At 45.8% G+C, this 23,183-nt stretch overlaps 1 protein-coding gene across 1 annotated transcript in view; it reads left to right on the top strand.

Annotated features, from left to right (window-relative positions):
* Positions 1–23,183, top strand: part of DOCK1 (dedicator of cytokinesis 1) — a 570,389-nt gene that overhangs the window by 487,457 nt on the left and 59,749 nt on the right. Inside the window, exons 34-38 of the mRNA XM_010859569.1 lie at positions 2,060–2,145; positions 2,331–2,487; positions 10,263–10,303; positions 11,585–11,675; positions 15,872–15,991. Coding sequence (XP_010857871.1) covers positions 2,060–2,145; positions 2,331–2,487; positions 10,263–10,303; positions 11,585–11,675; positions 15,872–15,991 — 495 coding nt within the window. The remainder of the gene's footprint in view (positions 1–2,059; positions 2,146–2,330; positions 2,488–10,262; positions 10,304–11,584; positions 11,676–15,871; positions 15,992–23,183) is intronic.

Below are 23,183 nucleotides of genomic sequence, written 5' to 3'. Positions count from 1 at the left end.
GAGGGGGGGGGGGGGGGGGAGGAGACAATGGAGCAGATCAAGAAAAGAATTGCAGGGATTTACTGAAGTCCCAGTTTTTGTGATGTTGCTAAGTCCTTGATGTCAAGCAAGAATCAATACTTCTCTCCAGTCCTGTTTTAAGCCTTTGTTTCATCCACAGCATGATAAAACTGTGACTTCAGGCAGCATGTCCCGATCAAGGTCGTGCTTTGAGGCTGCTCCTTGAGTCTCCCCAGCCCCCTTGCCTTCTGCTTCACAGGGGTATCACTGCAGGTATTGCTGCAGCAGTGGGGCCCCAGGTCCGCAGAGCAGTAGACAGTGTTGGACGGACCAGTCGCAAGCACTGCAATGAGTGTGTTCGCCACTTGGCTTGTGTGGCCAAGGTTGTATCTTAGCAACCTACTGGCCCGCTCCTTGGGGGCCCTATTAAGTCCTCCCGAGCTCCAATTTAACACCGACTCTATGCAATAATTTATATGTACACAGCATATTCATCCCATTAGAGCATCCATGCCAGGTGCTATCCTAGGGGTTGGGAATACAGCAGAGACCAATAGAGAAGAAAAGTCTTCTCGTGCAGCTTAAATTCTTATGGAATCCCTATAACAGTGGGGGACTAGGTGCCTGGGGAAGCAATGTCTGAGTGTGTATTGTAAGGGGATTCCACTAGAGGTGATCGTACTAAGTGGAGTAAGTCAGAAAGAGAGAGATGAGTATCACATGACATCACTGATATGTGGAATCTAAAATATGGCATGAATGAACTTACAAAACACAACAGATTCACAAACCAAGAGAACGGGCTTGTGGTTGCCAAGCGGGAGGGGAGTGGGGAGAGATGATGGGAGTCCGGGGTTAGCAGATGCAAACTGGCATATAGAGCATGGATACACAACAGGCACGGGGGACTGTGTTCAGTCTTCTGTAATAAACCAGGAAAAGAAGGTGAAAAAGAATATATACTTGTATAACTGAGTCCCCTTGCTCAGCAGAAATTTGCACAGCATTGAAAATCAGCTCTACTTCAATACAGTTGTTTAAAAGGAGGGTCCCAGAGACCCTCGCATACCTGCCAGGTCTGCTTGCTTTGTGAACCCTGAATTCAGCCCTTGTTTCCTTTGGGTGCAGTGTGGGTGCCTCATCTCTCAGGAACCAAAGCTCTCGCAGCCTCTCCTTCCTGCCTGTCCCACATCCATGAGTAACTGCAGGGACCCTCACCTGGCCAGAATCCCCGTACTCAGGTGGCTCTGAATTGTGGCAGGGATGGGGACGGGCCCGCGAGGATTGAGGAGGGTGGGCACATCCATCCTTATTACAGGAGTTGTTTCCAGCCTGATCAGCCACGGAGTCCGTGAGTTCTGTGAAAGCATTTTGGAGATTCGCTCCTCCCCAGAATTTAGAGTTGTCCTGAAAGAAAGAGACAGACAGACCATCAATCCTGAGGGTCCTTTCCCACCATAATATGCTGGAAATCCAATCAGAAGCTTTGGGGGATTCAAAGAAAGGCTTAAGGTGTCTGCTGGTCTGACTTAAACGCATTGCCCCTCTTGTTTTTCAGCCTGTTTGTCATCCAGGATGAGCTATATCACTGGGATCCATTAAGGCGTGGCAGGGAAGTGGCCCTTTGCCTGTTTTCAGATTGCAGAGAACTCTGCTGCCAAGTGACACAGCGTCTGTTCTTTTCCAGGAACCGAGGAGCTATTTTAGTTGTTACTTGTTCATAAAGATGAAGTTTGAGACTTTTTTCTATGTTGCTCCTTGATATCTTTTCCCCTTATGATTTCCTTTTCTTTCTCTCTCTGGTGCTACTCCTGGGATCAGAAGATGCATTGAGGCTTCATCAACCAGGGAGGGAAATGAAAGATTCCCCCTGTGACAGGGGCTCATCAGAAATCCCCAGGGGTTCGAGAAGGGCACCTCTTAAACAAAATCAAGCTTCAAAGGTGCAGGGCAACTCTCCAACGACGATCTGTTGGCGATTTATGTATTATTGACGCTCAAGTCATGAGATGAAGTAGCCACCGTGCTGATTATTTACACTTCCTCTGTTTAATTACAGTTTGAAAATGAGATCATCACCAAGCTGGATCATGAAGTGGAAGGAGGCAGAGGCGATGAGCAGTACAAAGTGTTATTTGATAAAATGTAAGTGTTGATTAACAGTGGGATTTATGTCAGAATGGAGACAGAGAGACTGTAATTCGACGACAATGAACTTTGTAGCCCAGAAATAATTAAAAAGTGTTAATGATGGACATATTTTAAACTGTGCTTCAGTCCGGTTTCTTTTTCTGAGTGTGATTAACAAGGTATGTGTAATTATTTTTCAGCCTCCTGGAGCACTGCAGGAAACACAAATACCTCGCCAAAACGGGAGAGACTTTCGTAAAGCTTGTCGTGCGCCTGATGGAGAGACTTCTGGACTATAGAACCATCATGCACGATGAGAACAAAGAAAACCGCATGAGCTGCACGGTCAACGTGCTGGTGAGTGATAGCTTAAATATCCCATCTGTCCAGGAAGCTGGGAGATGAACCAAGAATTTCAGAGCTTCGGGACAGCTGGCCACAGGGCTTTGCAGGGCGGTGTGTGGCTTCCTTCGCTTGTTTCCTTGTCTGTTGCAGGGAATGAAGAAGGGAGGACTGTTTGCAGATCTGCTTTTTAAGCATGTCTGCCCAATAAGCACGTCTGTGCAACCATCTTTGCTCTAGATGTCTGCACAGTTGTTCTTCCCCTGGCTCAGAAGATAAGAAGATCTGTCTTGCTTGTAACCAGGGAGCGCCCTCCCTGATTACAGATCCTAAGTGGGGAGTTTGGGTGTGTTTTGTTTTGAATACCTATTGATGGCTCTGCTGGGTCTTTGCTGCCGTGCATGGGCTCTTCATCGCTGGACGCGGGCTTGCTCTAGTTCCAGCGTGAGGGCCTCTATCGTTGCGGAGCACGGGCTCCAGGAAGAGAAGTCTTCAGTTGTTGTGGCCCATGGCTTTAGTTGCCCCAGCCACATGTGGGATCTTAGTTCCCAGACAGGGCATCCAACCTGTGCCCCCTGCATTGCAAGGCAGATTCTGAACCCCTGGACCACCAGGGAAGTCCCGCTAAGTGTGTTTGTTACTAGGATCCTTGTAAACTGCGGTGGGGGGAATGGTGGCCTCCGAAAGAGATGTCCACATCCTGATCCTCAGAAATGTGAACGTGACCCTATTTGGAAAAAAGGCTCCTAGCGGTTGTGGCTCAAGATCTTGAGATGAGACCAACTGGGTTACCCAGGTGGGGCTGAGTCCAGTGACAGGTATTCTTAAGAGAGAGAAAAGGAGATGACAGAGACCCCAAGGGGAAGACCAGGTGACGTAGGAGCAGAGATGCCAAGGATGCTGCCCCAGCCAGGAGGTCCTGGAGCCACCACGGCTGAAAGGGGCAGGAAGGATGCTTCTCTTGGAGGCTACGTGGCCCTGCTGACACGTGGATTTCACACTTGAGCCTCCAAAATGGTGAGAGGACGCAGAGCTATTGTGTTAAGCCACCAAGATGGGGGCGATTTGTGGCACAGCCACAAGAAACCCGCGCGTGGCCACATGAAGGCTCAGGTGAACTCGACCACCCCCGCCCATCGGCCTCTGGCACAGCTGCAGTCACTGGACTTGGCCGGGTTCTGAGGACACCCCGTTCCTGACACGGTCGTGGTGCATCAGGCAAGGCTACAGGGCGAGGAGCTTTTAGGAAGCTTTACAACAAACTCAGCGGCTGGGAGTGGTTGGCAAACCTCATGGCCCTAAGGAGCCACGTGACCCCACGTCTGGCTCCAGAGTCCTCTGCCTCTCTCAGCATCTTCCTTCTCTGTTTCCCCCTTAAGGAGCCAAACAAACAGCCTTTTCATCAATTTCCCCTGCCTGTCCCGACGCAGGAAGGCCAGGAAACACTGCTCCTGCTTTCTTCTCTTTACTTCCCTGGATTGTCCTCATCACTGCCCAATCGTTGGACAGCAGGTGGAAGCCCTGCCCTGACTTTCCCCGTTTGTATGGACTTGTGGGCCCTTTGAGCTCATGGGAGTGGACTTTTCTGCCAAGAGGAGCAGGACACATTATTCATTCTTGAAAATCACCAGAGGGGTTTGGGCTAAAAAGTTAAGCAAAAGGGAATACTTTTTACCTTCCTTCTTGAGTATCAACATTGAATCTGAGCTTTGCCACCAAGAGCTGGCCACTGAAAGCTTGTGCAGTCTCAGCCCTGCATTCTGGGGCAGGCCAATCTGTTTTGGCCAGTGATACACAGTTTGAGAGCAAGTTTTCTTTTCCTTGAAAATCTAAACATGGGGGACTTAAGGTTTCTGGTCCAGTATGTAAGGCAGCTTGGAAGTGGTTACCCCCATCCTCACTATGAGAAGAAAAGCTGCCAGACTGAAAATCAACAACTCTTCTTAGAGTCATCGTCTTAGATCCACTGGGAAAATGCCTGCTCCCCAATTTGGAGAGACAGGAGAATACAGAGAATCGCAGTTCCCTGGAGCAGAAACTGCCGCTGGAGCCACTACCTGACTCCTTTTAACTAGCACTTTCAACAGAAAATTACAAGGTGTCTTAGAGGCAAAAGACACAGTTCGAAGTATCAAAACGTCAGATCTGGACTTGGACTTAAGATTTTAGAATTATCAGACTGGGAATTAGTATGTCATGATTAACACGTTAAGGGCACTAATAGAAAGAGTAGACTTTATGGGAGACCAGTGTGTCAGGATGGCCGATTGGACAGAGGACCAGATGGTTGGATGGCATCACCAACTCAATGGACATGAGTTTGAGTAAACTCTGGGAGATGGTGAGGACAGGGAAGTCTGGCGTGCTGCAGTCCATGGGGTCATCAAGAGTAGGACATGATTGAGCGACTGAACAACAGCTACAGGGGAAGAATAGGTAATATAAGCAGAAAGATGGGAGCTCTCAGAAAGAATCAAAGAGAAAAATGCTAGAAATCCAGAACACTTGCAGCATGAAGAATGCCTTTGGTCTCATCAATAAACTGGACATGGTCGAGGAAAGATCAGTGAGCTTGGAACGTCTAACTACATTTGCATGTGCTTCGTAAGGGTCTTGGACCACTGTTGGAAGTGGGCTTCCATCCTTGAGATCTGGCCCACACCGGCTGTTTGCCTCTCCACCCATCTGTAGCCTGACTGCCCTGGGGTGGCAGTGAGCTCTGCCCCAGTTAAGGCCCCGATCATTTGCTCAGAAATGAGCCCAGCTCTTAGCCCCCTGCCTTCTTTCCTCTGTCCAAAAGAATTTACTTTGATGATGCCAATGTGGTTAACACAAAATAGAAATCAGCATTTTTCTGCATGAGAGAAACAGAAAACTTTTCAAAATCATTCCCTTCCATGGACATCCTTTTCTGGTGCGTCCTCTGATCTTTAAGGGGATCCAGAGGCCCTTTTGTGTCCTGAAGGAAGAATTATTATTATGTTGATGAGGTTTCCAGCTTTGATGTTCGACTACTATTAATCTTTGTTTCAAGCACAATCTTTTTGAGTGAACCAGGATGCAAAACCTGGCGGAGATACGGTGATGAGCTCGGGCCTTTTACCAGAATCAGAGTCAGGGTCAGAACAGTAAGCGTTTGTGAGGACACCTGAGCTCAGAGTTCCTGGCGTTGTAGCCTGCATTCTTCTCTCATCCTGAGACTGTCTGATATTGTTCACGTCCTTCGGCTTGAAACATCCTGAATCTTCCCACGAAGAGTCAAGTGTTCTGTTCTTAACCATTTCCTGGGGAGGATGACATGGATTCCAACCTATCACGATTCTTTCACTTAAAAAATATAATAGATCTCTGGATTTCAAAGAAATATAACTAGATTTTTACAGGTAGACATTCTGTCTCATAATATTCACTGCTAAGATTACATTTAATCTTATAAATATATTTTTAACCTCCTGGTCCATTTTTACCTTTATCTTGGTACTTTTCTTATGAAACAAATAGAGTTTCATAGAAGCAAATATGTCTTTCTCAGTTCAGTTCAGTTCAGTTCAGTCACTCAGGCATGTCCGATTCTTTGTGACCCCATGGACTGCAGCACACCAGGCTTCCCTGTCCATCACCAACTCCTGGAGCTTGCTCAAACTCATGTCCATTGAGTCAGTAATGCCATCCAACCATCTCATCCCCTGTCGTCCCCTTCTCCTCCCGCCTTCAATCTTACCCAGCATCAGGGGCTTTTCCAGTGAGTCAGTTCTTCACATCAGGTGGCCAGAGTATTAGAGATTCAACTTCAGCATCAGTCCTTCCAATGACTATTCAGGACTGATTTCCTTTAGAATGAATGGTTTGATCTCCTTGCAGTCCAAGGGACTCTAAGAGTCTTTCTATCTTTAGATGAATATGGAGGTATAAACATATGTTTAGAAAAATATAAAATGTACCCAACTGATTACTAAGTAGAAATTCCCTTGAAATCCTAAGGTTAAAAACCAAAGAACATAAAATATATTCATCAATAGAGAAATGTAAGCCCATTGCCAAATTTCCATTAGAACCAGTGGTATTATCCTTTTTTTATGGAGTTGGTGGGACAGTCTAAGTTGTGTGGGCTTATTAACATCCTATTCTTTCTATCACTTACAAAGATAAAAAATAAGAGACAGAGGCTATTATTCTGGCCAGTAGCCTAAGTCCTTTATTTTTTTAATTAAACTTTTTATTTTGCGTTGGAGCATAACTGATTAACAATGTTGTGACAGTTTCAAGTGGACACCAAAGGGACTCAGCCGTACATATACATGTATCCATTCTCCCCAGGCTCGCCTCCCATCCAGGCCCCCGCATGACACTGGGCAGAGTCCCCGTGCCATGCAGTAGGTCCTTGTTGGTTATCTCTTTTAAATATAGCAGTGGGTGCCTGTTTATCCCAAACCCCCTACTGTCCATTCCCCTGCCCCTCCTCACTGGCACCTGCAGGTTCATTCTCTGAGTCTGTTTCTTGGGGCTTCCCAGGTGGTACTAGTGGTAAAGAATCCACCTGTCAATGCAGGAGATGCAAGAGATATAGGTTCGATCTCTGGGTCGGGAAGATTCCCTGGAGAAGGAAGTGGCAACTCACTCCAGTATTCTTGCCTGGAAAAATCCCATGGACAGAAGAACCTGGTGGGCTACAGTCCATGAGGCTGAGACGAGTTGGACATGACTAAGTGACTGAGCACAAAATAGACAAACTTCTACCAGCAAGTCTGTATACACAGTGGATCACAGTTCCCACTGGACAAAATGCAGATTTGTAATGAAGTAGAATTTCATCGTCACCTTATAATCACACAGTTTTCACTTACTGGTAGGTGATTTTGTTGTATGTCCTCTGGCTCATCTACGCCATTATCATATCTACGCCAGAGAGTAGTAAAATCATTCTTAATTTACAAACATAAGTCAGGTACTTTGTGGCCCCTTTATAAGGTTAATTAAGGTGTTTCCAACTAGAAATCTGAAAATCTTATCATAGGATGTGTCTCAGTTATGACGGAGTACAAAACTGAAATGCAGTGAAATGCATGTGCTCTGAAAGATTAATACATAGCGCTGGATTGGAGTTGGGAGACTTGTCCCAGTGGGGTTGCTTGGAGAAACACAGCTGGCAGCACTGGGGTAAAGAGAGGACCATGGGGGTGGGGGGCCCAGAAGTGGGGCCACCGCTGAGCAGTGTGAACTTTTATACAAGGAACTCGAAAGTTTTATATAGAAATTGGAATTTGAGATGAACATCCTTCGGGTCTAGGGAGGTTTTGAAGTCCTAGGCAGGGAACGGAACTCAGCGCAGGCAGGAAATAAAGACATTTCCATATCTCGGAGAGGAGTGAAAGTCGCATGATATCCCTGTTGTGAAATTGTAGAGGAGAATGATCAAAAGCTTCGGAAAGGATTAAAAATGGGAGGGCAAAAGAGAGTGGTGTGAAATCGTAGCTTGTAAACACTGGCGAGTCAGAGCTGGAAGTGAACAGCTCATCCTTCTCCTTTGATGTAGCTTGCCTTTGTTACGTGGCTCCCAGTTGTCAGCCAAAAATATCCTCATTACCCGAAACCAGGGGACACTCACAGCTGAGAGGCTGCAAAACGTGGAAATCTCGGTGCGTCTCTCTAAATGCGCCCCCTTTTACTCTCCGCATGTATTTAGCATTTCTTTTCAGACAGATCGATCGTGGAAGCAATGTCTTTTTTTTGGCTAATGAAATAAAAGAGGCTATTTCATCTTCCTGGATAATTGCATGCGTTTATGATAGTGATATCCACTAGTTATCTCAGGCCCCATTCTAGAGGGCTCACTTCGTGTGCAGGTGCTGAATTTCACACTGAAAGTGGCCGTGGTGTTTCCATGCCTTAGACCTTGTTAGGTGACTGTTCTGTACCTTTCTGGTGGCCTCATGTACAATAAAGATTTTAAAGTGTAGAGATTTCTCATAAAGAAATGTAACTGTTTATGAGCAATGTTCATGCTCATCTGAAAATAGTCTACAATATGTAGAATTAGGGCTTTCCTGGTGGCTCAATGGGTAAAGAATCCGTCTCCAATGCAGGAATCTCAGGAGATGCAGGTTCAGTTCCTGGGTGGGGAACGATCCCCTGGAGGAGTGCATGGTGACCCACTCCAGTATTCTTGCCTGGAAAATACCCTGGACAGAGGAGCCTGGCGGGCTACCGTCCATACGGTGGCAAAGAATTGGATGTGACTGAGCACCCCACTCCAGTACTCTTGCCTGGAGAATCCCATGGATGGAGGAGCCTGGTGGGCTGCAGTCCATGGGGTCACTGGGAGTAGGACACGATTGAGCGACTTCACTTTCACTTTTCACTTTCATGCATTGGAGAAGGAAATGGCAACCGACTCCAGTGTTCTTGCCTTGAGAATCCCGGGGATGGGGGAGCCTGGTGGGCTGCCATCTATGGGGTCGCACAGAGGGACACGGCTGAAGCGACTTAGCAGCAGCAGAGTACACATGTAGAGTTAGCCCATTGTCGCTAGTCGGCTAACTAGCCTTCCTGTCTGTCAGTGCTGTACACAGGGTGTTTTATTAAGCAGTAACTGGTTTTCTTACTGTGTTTTGGAAGGCCTGTGTAGAACAGCACTTTCCAGTAGAAATTTCCTGGTGATGGAGACGCGTTTATGTGCACTCAGGACACTATGCAGGGGCCCTGGCTCCATGTGGCTCCTGAGCCCTCAGGGTGTGTGGCAAGTGCCATTGCGGAAGCGAATTTTTAACTCCATTCAACTTAAATTAAGTTGACTTTCTCTTTGAGTACATATGATCTGTGGCTATTGTGTCCAATCAAGTTACAACAGTGAGTTGCCTTCTTATGGCTCTTGGTGAGTGAGGCCAGACCCAGCGTGCTCTAAATCATGTTGATGATGCTTATTCCCAAGTGAATTGTCTCCCACTTCTAATGAAAGTATAGTGGTTAAGAATGGTTAAGATATCACGTCTTTGGGTAATGCTTTGTTGTAACTGAAAACAGGTGACATTCAAATGACAGAAGTAGATTTAAGCCATCATGGCTTTTTTATCTTTTAATTTCTAAAATTAGAATTTTTTTCTTTTTATTTTATTGAAATATAGTTGATGTACAATGTTGTGTTGGCTTCAGGTGTACAGCATAGATTCTTTTCCATTGTAAGTTATTACAAGATGTTGAGTATAGTTCCCTATGCTATACGTAGGTCCTCGTTGGTTATCTATTTAGATGTGGTGTAGATACACAGTGGACTATTACTCAGCCATAAAAAATGAACATTTGCAACAACATGGATGGACCTAGAGATTATACTAAATGAAATAAATCAGATTGAGAAAGATAAATATCCTATGATACCATTTATATGTGGAATCAGGGAAAAAATGATAGAAATTAACTTATTTCCAAAACAGAAATAGATTCACAGACATAGAAAACAAACTTAAGGTTACCAAAGGGGAAACATAGTGGGATAAATGGGAATACAAGGATAGAAGGATAAATGGGATAAATGGGAATTTGAAATTAGCATATACATCCTACAGTATTTAAAGTGCAGAAAACTTATTCATTAGAATTTTTACCCCCATCCAAAAAAAATGAAGAGCAATGTAAGCGATTTTTGCATTTTATATGGATTTTTGGTTCAGATCCAAAGAGTTGGGTCTGTTTGTCTTTAACACAAGTTGAAGAATTCTGAATTTTTAATGTGCACGTGATACCTTTTATAGAACTGGTTTTTTAATATAGTATTGTGGTTTGATTTCTTTCAGAATTTCTACAAAGAGATTGAAAGGGAAGAAATGTATATACGGTACGTAAGCATCAGGCTTCTCTACACCCTTGATCTGTTGATGATAATTGCTGTCTGTCAAATCCATGCTAAAAAGTATTTTATAATCATAGGGGTTTATCTTGTAGAAAATCATGAAGGCTGGAGTTTGAATTTGGTGGAGATCCTGGAAGTATTGTCAAGCCTAGGGCAGTGTGTCCAGGCTGATGTGGAGATTTGGGGGTGGAGGGGGTCATACATAGTCAGCTCAGAAGCAAATTATTGCAAAGGGTTTTTGTTCCTTTTGACTGACCCTTATAGCAAAAGGCACCACTACAAATTTTAGCGTTTCACAGAAAGCCATATGATCAAATGAGAAGTCTAGTTTTAACTTCATCAGAAATAGGACAATATTATACATTTTCATTCTTACCTGGATACCAAATTCTCAAGTTTTGTATTTTCTGCTGGAATTTTCTGCTTCACTTGCCTTTTTCTCTAGGATGTTGGACTATGATTGGACCCTCTCCATATTGGTCTCTTTTAGTGGCGGTGTCAAATTTTAGCAAGATTACCCCTTAGAAGACCAGAGTAATTACATGATCCACATGGCATTAGTGTTTAATGATGGATTAGTTACATTCAGCATGGTTTTCTTTCTCTCTCTCTTTTTTTTAAGTCTCTATTTATTTGTATAAAGAGTAAACAAAGTCATGATTTTCTAACTTTTGGTTTCTAAGACTTTTTAACTTTCTCCTTTAAAAGCAATACATGTGAATATAATAAACTTTGGGGAAAACAATTAGTTTCTTTTATCCAAATGTAGGTTACTTTGTATTAAAAAGCCTCCTTTTCTTTATGGCAGAAGAATTCTTTTGATCACATTCACTGTGATCACTGGAGCTCTTTATTCTTATGGATTTGTATTTTTATGGATTTTGTGTGTGTGTATTCAGACTCAATAGACATGTGAGAAATCGCAATGAAACATTGTGTCAGCTCATTTCAAATGTATGGAGAAAAGTCTAGAAAAGATGAGAAAGAATGAGAAAGCTTGAAGCACAATTGTGCCTTCTTGGGCCATCTTCAGCTTTGTCCTGAAAAGAGAATACTTAAATTTTTAAAAATATATCTATTTATTACTCCGGTTGATTTTTCTTAATGCTTTGTGTACCAGAAGCTTCCAAGGCATTATGTATTGTGAACTTTGTAAAAAGAAAGAATAGAGATGATTTACTGTTGAAGTAGAATTTTGCTGTTGCAGTTCTCAACACAAATTATTTTGTGACGCTTTCTGAATATACCTGTGTTTTATCATCTCAGGTATCTGTACAAGCTCTGTGACCTGCACAAGGAGTGTGATAACTACACTGAAGCCGCCTATACCTTGCTCCTCCATGCAAAGCTTCTGAAGGTCGTAAAGTTCACCATATACTTTTATGATTCTGTTGTTATGAATTATAAGATCACTTAATATTTGATTTTCCCATGACAAATTTTTAGTAAACCTGTAACAAGATTTTATGGATATTAACTCAAAGCAGTGACATTAACAAAGAGTTAGGAAGTACTTTGATTATAGATTTGACTCCACTGAATGCAAATTTGACAGGATGTCGGAACAAGTTATCACCGAGCATCTTAAATACCCATCATTAGTCTGTCAGCTTGCAGTGAGTTAGGGGCTCTCTGTTTCTTTATTCCTATCAACAGGACCCAGTAATGCTGGAGAGTGACATCAGTAAGAAGGAATTTCTGTGTTAGAACAGCTAAGAGGATGAGCCCACTGCTTGTAATCTTAGAAAACAGTGTAGGGACCAGATCTTGACTTCTCTCCCTGTGCTCCAAGGGCATCCATGGAGATCTCCTGTTGGTCTATCAGTGCTTGTTAGACCTCCTGCCTGACTCCTGGGTGTGTTGCTCCTGAGCATGAGTCTGTCTTGAGTGATCATTTTGTTGTGTAGATAGCTGTGGACATTGGTGTGTGTGTGTTGCCATAATATATTCATGTTCTTCCCCATGTCCAGTTTCAGCCCAGTTAGTCTTACAGAGTGAACTCACAGTAAACAGCTGGGTGGATGTTTATATTGATGAATGGAAAGATGGAAGTATCGGTGGATGGAGGGATGTGTGGGTAGACGGATGGATGGTGTGTGGATGGGTGGAAATGTGGATGAATGCTGGGACGAGTGAGTGGATGGATGGCTGTGTGGGTGGATGGCTCTCTGGGTGAGTAGTTGGATAAATGAGGAAATTTCTTTACAACTTCTAGTTTTATATTTTAAAACTTTAGCAAGTCACTAGATCATCTTTCCCATTATATCCTCATAAAAAATTGAAAAATTATAAACTAGATAAAGAGGAAGAGGTATGAGAATTAGAATTAAGTTGTGTCTCCATGTAAAGACTACTCATTCAAGAAATCCTGTGTCTAAACTCAAGCCAGTTCCCCCTCTTACCGTCTGAGCCACCAGACAAGCCTGAATGGAAGGAAACCGGCTGAGATTGTGCTAAAGATGCTCAGTGCCTGTTGGATGATGAGAGGAGCAAGGCAGAGGCCAAGTCAGGCAGCGAACCTCCAGCAAGAATCTCCCAGCCCCTGGTCCAGTCCTGAGCTCTCCAGTCGCTTGCGCGACACGTATAAAAAGAAGCTGGAGTGTGGAGATTTACCTCCACCTGAAAACGAAGAGTCGATTCCAAACCAAGCGCAGTAAGACTCGCTTCGGTCTGAACCTCATCTCTAGTCATCCGTGGTAGCCCTGTGGTTTTGCACCACATAAAACTCTGCAGGGAACGTCGTTTCTGAAGCTAGGAATTCCAGCTGGGCCACTGCACACGAGCTGTCCCACTTTGAATTCTAACGGCTTTCATTTGTTAGAAACCCAAATTTTAGTAACAAGGCCATTTTGAAACTACAGAAATATTTCCTTTACACCAGGGAAATTAAAAAGGGGTTGACACGCTGCTTGGGCACCCTTGCTCTCTCTCGTCGTACATAAACTTTTCTGTGGTGTGTGAATGTATATGTGTGTGCAAAGTATCATTTATTTAATAATTACATTTATTGAGCACAGTCGGGTTTTCCACACACGGTACAAGGATGTTTCACAAACCAAATCAGTTGGCCCATTTCCATTATCTTTTTCACTGGGGTTTTGAATTTTCCAGTTAAATACACATAATTGCTCTCCATATCTTTTACATCATTACATTTTGCAATTTTTCCTAAATATGTTTTGATATTGCAGTAAATGTGAATTCATGCTGGTTAATCAGCACACTAAAGAACGTTACTTGTATCTTTATGAAAATTATTCACCATGATTGATATAGTCTTGTTCATGAAGTAAAAATCCTCAAATAGGATCTTCTATTTTGGTTAAGGCTATTTAAAAAAAAAGGCAATAAAAACATCAGCCTTTAGCCTTTAGCAATGAAGTTATTTCATCTTTATGTTTAAGGGGGAGTATACAGCATAACTCCTTTTGGTGTTTAAATTTTTTTAGGCGATTTTAAACTCCAAGGAAGTTATATGGCCTCTGAACTTTCTTAGTTATCTTATTGTAGTTACAGTTCAGAATCATGTGCAATTCTTCCACCCCTCAGAAAAGTCGAAATCTGGCCATGTGGTGAAAATGCCACACTCAGCGGAGTTTGTAACGCTGGGTTGTGGTTGGGTTATACATGTCTCATTTGAAGACGGAAAACACTGCAGTAGCCTAAAGGCTTCTCATTCTTACTTGACACCCCGGGACCTGGGGAGCCCTTCTGGCCCCATGCTCTGCACCCTGTCCCTTGGAGCCCTGGGGTCCAGCCTGGGGCACTCCTGGGGTGCTCCGGAGCCCCTCTGGCTTCCGGAAGGTAGGGGCAGTATGTGCTATGAGAGCCAGCCTCTTAGGGAGCCCAGCGTACTCCCGGGCCTCGCCTCACCGTTTTTGCAGGCCTGTCCCTCGGGCCTTTCCCCCTGCCCCCGTGGTTCCTGTCCATTTGTCATGCCGCCTAAAATGTGGCCCCATGGCTCGTCCCATTGCTCCATATGTGGCCTTACCAACCCTGAATCCGGTGCCCCCCAACTGGTGGGGTACTCTATCCCAATTGTGGTCCAGGCAGCCTGCAAGCTGCTGCTTTCTTGGCAGAATCCCCCGTGTCTTCTCATAAGACCAGTTCAGACGTCACCTCCTGAGTCTAACCAATGAGCAAGCCCATCCTGATTCCTTACTCCAGGGAGCCTCCCCAGACCTCTTGTCCTTCCTCCTGCCCTTAGAAAGTGAAAGTGAAAGTCACTCAGTTGTGTCCAACTCTTTGTGACCCCATGGACTATACAGTCCATGGAATTCTCTAGGCCTGAACACCGGAGTGGGTAGTCCTTCCCTTCTCCATGGCATCTTCCCAACCCAGGGATCAAACTGGGGTCTCCTGCATTGCAGGCGGATTCTTTACCAACTAGGCTATCAGGGAAGCCCATAATGACCATGAGATGTTTCCTGCAGACTTACTCCTGGTGGTTCAGATAGTAAAGAATCTGCCTGCAACGCAGGAGATGCAGGAGACACAGGTTCAATCCCTGGGTTGGGAATATCTCCTGGAGAAGGGAAAGGCAACCCACTCCAGCATTCTTGCCTGGAGAATCCCATGGACAGCGGAGCCTGGCGGGCTACAGTCCATGGGGTCGCACAGAGTTGGACACGACTGAGCAACTAACACTTTCTTTTGCACTTTCATTGTGTACCACACCACTGTCGTCTGTAATGGCGCTCACCCGTGACCTGGTGCCTTGCACACTGCTGTTCTGTGCCTGACTCTTCACCACCCTGTGGACTATAGCTTGCCAGGCTCCTCTGTCCATGGTGGGATTCTTCAGGCAAGAATACTGCAGTGGGTTGCTATTTCCTCCTCCAGGGGATCTTTCCAACCCAGGGATCAAACTTGTATCCCCTGCATTGGCAGGAGGATTTTTTACTGCTAAGCCACTCAGGAAGCCCATGCCTTGCGCATAGTAGGTCCCCACCAAATGGTGAAGTTTACTGAACTTTACATTCAGCGCCATGGATTTGTTGAGCATAAGTTCAGGAGTTTAGGTGTTAAATGACCTCGCCTTCATCTCCGCTCCTTGCTGAGACCTCTGTGCGTCCTTCCTTGGTACCCTAAGTCCTCTGCCACATCTGCAAACACCAGCTGAGCCCTGACTCATTGGGATCCACGTGCCTTCTGCTGTTGATTAAAAAACTTAGCAGCACAGGAGCCAGGCCAGTACCCGGGGAAGCCCCACTTGAGGCAGCCACAAATCACCCAGGGCCTCATTCATCTGGAAGGTTCCCAGGTTTCATCGGCAAGCTGACAGTTCCAGAACCTGCTGGGTTTCTCTTCTGTGTGAATCTCGACCAGCTTTGCCTTCCTCGCGTGTTTTCTCATCTTGAGGCCTCTGCACAGAGGTTCTGTCCTCAATTCCAGGCCTGAAAGTCTGATGAGAGCCGCTCCAGCGGTCCCCGGAATCATGGCTGGAACACTGCCCTGAATTCAGGGCTTCCTGTGCAGTCTGAGTCCAGGGGAGGGAAAGGTCGCAGGGGCCGGGCCTCCCCAAGCACCACTCACGCTTTGCTTTTGCCTCAGTGGTCGGAGGACGTGTGTGCGGCCCACCTCACCCAGCGGGACGGGTACCAGGCGACGACCCAGGGGCAGCTGAAGGAGCGGCTCTACCAGGAGATCATCCACTACTTCGACAAAGGCAAGGTAAAAAAAAAAAAATGCAGCTTTTCTGTTGTTTTCTTTTTTCTGTGCACCTTCCTGCCATGTTGTAAACACATTTTTTTTAACACATGGTGTTTGTGGAACCAGAGATTTGTTGCAGATTGTGTATCTGAAGGCTTTGTGCATGGCCCTCCAGCCAGTGCTTCTAAGTAGAAATCCTACAAAAAAAAAAAAAAAAAATCAATCACCCTTTTATAGATGCTCTGCTGAAAGTCACGACTGAGCACGAGGATTTTTATAGTCCTTGCAGAGGATGCTGATATGGGGGAATTTGGGCCTCCCAGGGGGCGCTACTGGGTAAAGAACCCAGGGCAAGTGGCAACTCACTTGTGTATTCTTGCCTGGAGACTCCCATGCACAGAGGAGCCTGGTGGGCTAATGATTCACAGGGTCACAAAGAGTCGGTCGCGACTGAGCACATGCGCACTGGCTGTGTTATAGCTAATGCATTCCTTTGACAGTTTGAGTTTTTCTGTTGTCACTGAAACATTAATCCCGTGGCAAGACCAATGCTGCTCTCGTTGATGGCCTCTCTGTTAATTGGCTCAAACAAAATTATTTAACCGTTGACCTCTACTAAATGGAAACCTGCCATCATTTTAATCAGACAGCAATAGATCTCATCACTGTAGTTCATGTGATTCAGATCACTAGTAGCTATTTTTAAAAAGGTGGGAGGCTCCTTAGGTCTTCCTGGCACTTTCAATGCAGGGAGTGCAGGTTCAAGCCCTGGTTGGGGAACTAAGATCCCTTGTGCTGCAGCCAAGAAATTAATTAATTAATTAGCAGACACTTTAAGGGGGAAAAAAAGGCTGGGGGTGGTGGGTGCCTTCAGTTCAGAAGTTTGGGTTTTTTTTTTTTTATTGAAGGATAATTGCTTTACAGAATTTTATTGTTTTCTGTCAAACCTCAACATGAATCAGCCATAGGTATACATATGTCCCCTCCCTTTTCAACCTGCCTCCCATCTCTCTCTTCATCCCAACCCCTCTAGATTGATACAGAGTCCCTGTTTGAGTTTCCTGAGCCATACAGCAAATTCCCGTTGGCTATCTATTTTACACATGGTAATGTAAGTTTCCTTGTTACTCTCTCCATACAGCTCACACTCTCTTCCCGTCTTCCCATGTCCATAAGTCTATTCTCTATGTCTGTTTCTCCATTGCTGCCCTGTAAATAAATTCTTCAGTACCATTTTTCTAGATTCCATATATATGTGTTAGAATATGATATTTATCTTTCTCTTTCTGACTCACTTCACTCTGTATAATAGATTCTAAGTTCATCCACCTCATCAGAACTGACTCAAATGCGTTCCTTTTTATGGCAGAGTAATATTCCATCATGTATATGTACCACTGCTTCTTTATCCATTCATCTGTCGATGGATATCTAGGTTGCATCCATGTTCTAGCTATTGTAAATGGTGCTGCAATGAACAATGGGATGCTGCTGCTGCTGCTGCTGCTAAGTCGCTTCAGTCGTGTCCGACTCTGTGCGACCCCAGAGACGGCAGCCCACCAGGCTCCCCCGTCCCTGGGATTCTCCAGGCAAGAACACTGGAGTGGGTTGCCATTTCCTTCTCCAATGCGTGAAAAGTGAAAGTGAAGTCACTCAGTTGTGTCTGACTCTTCGAGACCCCATTGACTGCAGCCTACCAGGCTCCTCTGTCCATGGGGTTTTCCAGGCAAGAGTACTGGAGCGGGGTGCCATCGCCTTCTCCGGAACAATGGGATACACGTGTCTTTTTTCAATTTTGGTTTCCTCAGGGTATAAAATCTTCCCCAAAGCAACTTCTAAGTTGATTCTGTGCTATCAGGACTCATAACTCATCTTAGTGGCTGAGTCGTTTCCGATTCTTTGTGACCCCATGGACTGTAGCCCACCAGGCTCCTCCATCCATGGGATGTCCTAGGCAAGAATACTGGATGGATTGCCATTTCCTTTTCCAGGAGATCTTCCCAACCCAGGCATTGAACCCAGGTCTCCTGCGTTGCAGACAGATTCTTTACCATCTGAGCCACCAGAGAAACCCCTTTAACTCGTCTTAGATACCTGCTTTATTATTTTTTTTAACACTTTGAGACAAGTGAACAGGGAATTCCATGAAGGTACTTATATTCATTTCTTAGGACTATGGTAACATAGTCCTGCCCTCTGGGCACCTTTAAACCTCAGGACTCTATGCTCTTGCTGTTCTGGAAGCTACAGAGCTGCAGCTGGGTGTTGGCAGGGCCGTGCTCTCCAAGAGAGGACAGTGCAAGGGGTGAATCTGCTCCCTGCCTCCCTCTTGGTTTCTGGTGATGCCGGCAGTCCTTGGCTCGTAGACGTATCACTCAATTGCTGGCTCCTTATTCACAGGGAGTTTTCCCTCTATGTGTCTCCATATGTTCTTCTAAGAACATCGGTTTGGATTTAAGGCCCATGCAATCCAATATGACTGCATCTTAATTTGCTTACATCCAGAGACCCTTTTTCCATGTAAAGTCAGGTTCAAAGATCCCAGGGGTTGAGACTCAGCATGTCCTTTGAGGGGACACAGTTCTAACCCCCAGCAGCACCTGTATCAGAAAAGGATGAAGGCTGCTCTGTCTGTGGCTGTCAACATAAACCACACCCTTTTAAAATGATCACGTGTGTTTTACTTGTTCCCCTCTGTCCTTGATACAGGATGGAAGTCAAAATATTCAGAATAGCATGGGGACTGACCAGAGGCCACTTGGAAATGGTCAGTGAATTATACTTGGTCCTGTAGAGAAGCAGAATATATTTCTTTGTAGAAATGAGATGCTTTCACGGTTAAAGCCAATTATTAAAATTGTATTAGCTTAGCCAGAGAAATGCAGTTTTTCAACAAACTGCTAAAAAAATGTGGATCTGTTCATTTCCCCAGTGGCTTTCTGGCTTACAGTGTTCTAGAGATGGAGGGTGGTCAGGTGCTATGGAGCAGGCACAACAGGAGGCGGGACCCTGCAGAGGCCTAGGAAGCCTGAGGGCCAGAGGCCACTGGGGCTGAAGGAAGGTGCGTCTCTACTGATGGCCCCTTGGGGCTCTCACGTTCTCTGCCAGCACTGATGTCTCCAATCGCATCTCAGCTCTCCTCATCCCCTCACTCTGCATCTTCTGGCTGCACCCCAGCTTCTGGGGCCTCAGCCGTTGTAGACTTTCCTGCCTCTGCCCAGCAGGCCTCTGCTGCCCCTGCCTTTGGTCATTTCATCCCATCTCCGCTTAATGTCACCTCTGCTCCAATGCCCATCATGCCCCCTTCTGTTCCTGTATAGCACTCACCACGATTTGCAATGATAGATGGGATACCAGCCAGTCCTAAGGGAAATCAACCCTGAATGTTCATTAGAAGGACTGTGGCTGAAGCTGAAGCTCCGATACTTTGGCCACCTGATGTGAAGAGCCAACTCATTGGAAAAGACTCTGATGCTGGGAAAGATTGAAGGCCGGAGAAGGGGGTGACAGAGGATGAGATTATTGGATGGCTTCACTGACTTGGTGGACACGAATCTGAGCAAACTACAGGAGACAGTGAATAACAGGGAAGCGTGGCATGCTACAGCCCCTGGGGTCATAAAGAGGCCGACAGGACCTAGCAGCTGAACAATAATTTGCACATAAGATTTCTTTAGTGAGTCTCCCAATAGACCGTGAGCCCAAGAAGACACAGACCACACATATTAATCCTGCACATTAATCTAACTCTGAGACCGAGCTAGGCCTATAATGCAGGGGGCATTTGTTAGATGGACAAAGAAATCAATGAGAGAATAAATGAATGAACAAATGAGTGAATACTCAGCATTTAAGGATGATTTCTGGCAGATGCGGGATGGTCATGGCCGGTAAGACAGTTGGCCTTCAGTAAATAATACATTGAGGAGGCAAGTGAGTTTGCTTTTGTTTTAAGCCAGTGTAGCCTCATATTGGGGGCTTTTCTGGGAGCTCAACTGGTAAAGAATCCACCTGCCATGCAGGAGACCCTGGTTTGATTCCTGGGTTGGGAAGATCCCCTGGAGGAGGGCGTGGCAACCCACTCCAGTATTCTTACCTGGAGAATCCCCATGGACAGAGGAGCCTGGCAGGCTGCAGTCCATGGGGTCGCAGAGTCGGGCATGCCTGAGGGACTGAGCACAGCACAGTGGTCACCCCGGGCCAAGCACTGTGCTGGATGCTGCCCGGGCATTATGAGTCTCCATGGCAACGCAGGAAGGAAGGTACCACTGTACTTCCAATTGAATATGATGTTTAATATTATTGTTAATAACAATATCGATAAAATAATATAATAGACCCACAACCATAGGAAGCAGACTTAGGGGCTACCAAAAGGGAAAGGGTGGGCTACCATCCATGGGGTTGCAAAGAGTCGGACACAGCTGAGCGACTAAGCACAGCACAGCCCAGCTTCATGTGGAGGGAAAAATGAGCACGTTCAGCCGAGAACAGTGGCTCTGAACCCAGACCCTCAGGAGGCCTTTCAGGTAGACACTCCTGAGGCGGGGGGGTGGATGAGACTGACATCAAGTGGGTCAAGGTCAGGGACACTGCTGGACACCGTGGAAGGCAGGCAGCTCACTGGGTGCAGAATCATCCAGCCCAGAATGTCCGTAGTACCCAAGCTGAGAAATCCTGGTTTTGGAAAAAGCCAGTTCAAGTGATAAAGCATTCTTGGCCAAAAGAGAGGGGCTGAAGGAATGTCCTCACATGCTCCTTTGTTTTGGAGGAGACAGAAAGATGGTTCTGGTAAAGTGAGCATTTGGCTTACCTGGAGTCGGGAAGGTTAACTTGATTCAACTTGTTCATCAAAGTTTAGGAGAATTGTCTTCATGGCAGCTGTTAGGGTTGTGTTGGCAAAAGCGATTGAAAAGTCACTTTTGAATACCCATAACTTCTCCAGGAGAATATTTTTAAAAAAACGTTTACTCATCCATGTGAAGCTAACATGAGGGTGAGTGCAGGTGAGGGAGAAGATTTCATCAAACAAAATTTGAAGTACCTGGATGATGAGCTCCGAAGCAAAAAAATAAAATCATTCCGAAGCAAAAAAATAAAATCATTTTAGCATCAACAAGCATTCAATTTCCTGGGAACAAAAGAACAGGAGGAAGTAGCAATCATCCATCTTCTCTATCAGTTGGGATGGGCTGGAATCGGCTGGGGCCTCAACCTCTTGATGTCTCAGTGATGCTACCCAGCCCAGGTGGTTCACTCATGCTGCCTGCCTGTCCTCACTTCTGGGGACGCAGGTGAGCGCAGCCTCAAAGGGACAGTGAGTCCCTGCCTGGCCCCTGCAGGCTTAGCTCAGAAAAGACCCACGCGCCGTGCTCTCGTGTTCTTTGTTTTTTGTCGTTTGGCTGTGCCAGGTCTCAGCTGCAGCACATGGGATCTCTGGTTGTGGCGTGTGAACTTGGTTGCAGCGGGTGGGATCTAGCCCCCTGAACAGGGATCCAGCCTGGGCCCCCTGCATTGGGAGCAGAGTCTTAGCCACTGGGCCATCAGGGAAGTCCTAGTGCTCATGCCATTGACTAAAGCAAATCACGTGAGCCTCGGCGGGTGGGGAAGTACGCACGGGGGGAGCCGTGTAGCAGCACCTCCATATACCAGGTAAAGCGGGTAGATCTCCAGGACACTTAATCAGACGGGTGAGCCGGGGTTCTAACCAAGGGCTCTCAAGGCACAGGGAAATTACCTAAGTGTGTGTATGTTCCAGAAAAGGCAGCATTCACTCTAATCCCTCAATTGCACACTTTCCGCAACTGGACATGTGAAAACAGAGCAATCTTCAGAACCTGGTAATGGGCCTTGAGCCCAGTTCCTCCATATGGAGTTTCTTTCTCGGGTTAGGGAGGGGTTGGGAACAACATGTCCCGGCTGGGCGGTGAGGGAAAAGGAGCACCAGAGAACCAGTGGCCACGATGCCCGAAATCCCAGCAGGCGAGAAGTCTGGGCAACGGGAGGTCACAGCAGAAGATAAAGTTCAGCATTTCCTGCCAGACACATTCATTTAAGAAATAAGAGCAAGACATGGTCGTATTATACCTGCCAGGTATGGGTATATGTGATGATTTGAGAAATAACACCCTCCGTGACTTTTCTGGAATAAGACAGTGGCTGAGGTCATTGCTACAGATGAAGAACTTGACATCGGGAAGGACTGGATGCCTACGTTTCTGTTCTGCACATCCAGACTGACATTCTTTTTTTTTTTATCATTTTTGTTGAAATACAGATAATTTGCAATGTTGAGTTAGTTTCAGGTTAAGCACAGCGATTCAGTTACACACACACACACACACACATATTCTTTTTTAGATTCTTTTACATTTTAGGCTATTACAAAATACTTCGTAGAGCTTTCTGTGCTGTACAGTAGGTCTCTGTTGGTTATCTGCTGCTGCTGCTGCTGCTGCTGCTGCTGCTAAGTCGATTCAGTCGTGTCCGACTCTGTGCGACCCCATAGACGGCAGCCCACCAGGCTTCCCCGTCCCTGGGATTCTCCAGGCAAGAACACTGGAGTGGGTTGCCATTTCTTTCTCCAGTGCATGAAAGTGAAAAGTGAAAGTGCAGTCGCTCAGTCGTGTCCAACTCTAGCGACCCCATGGACTGCAGCCCACCAGGCTCCTCCGTCCATGGGACTTTCCAGGCAAAAGTACTGGAGTGATTGGTTATGTACTAGATATATAATGGTGTGTATCTGTCAGTCCCAAACTCCTAATTTATCTGTTCTCAACCTCTCCCATCCCCTTTGGTAAACATAACTTTGTTTTCTATGTCTGTGCGTCTGTTTCTGTTGTGTAAATAAGTTCATTTGTAACATATTTTAGATTCCACCATATAAGTGATATCATATGACATTTGTCCTTATCTGACTTCACTTAGCATGATCCTCTCTGGGACCATCCATGTTGCTGCAGAGGGCGTTATTTCATCCTTTTTTTATGGCTGAGCACTATTCCATCGGGTTTACATACCACATCTTCCTTATCCATTTATCTGCCGATTCTTGGGGGAAAAATATCTCAAAATGGGTAATAGGTGGCAAGTGATTCAACCCACAGAAACTGGAAGGAAGGGACCCTCCCGGCCGAGGCGCCCCAGGGAGCCAGCTCTCCTACAATGGGGGACCCTGACCTGAGCTGTCAGCTGTGAGAGTCACGGGCGCCAA

Source organism: Bison bison, unplaced genomic scaffold (genome assembly GCF_000754665.1).
Source record: "Bison bison bison isolate TAMUID 2011002044 unplaced genomic scaffold, Bison_UMD1.0 scf7180017864456, whole genome shotgun sequence".
Lineage (NCBI taxonomy): Eukaryota > Metazoa > Chordata > Mammalia > Artiodactyla > Bovidae > Bison > Bison bison.
The sequence above is the reverse complement of the archived record's forward strand: the minus strand, read 5'-3'. Positions and strand labels throughout refer to the sequence as shown.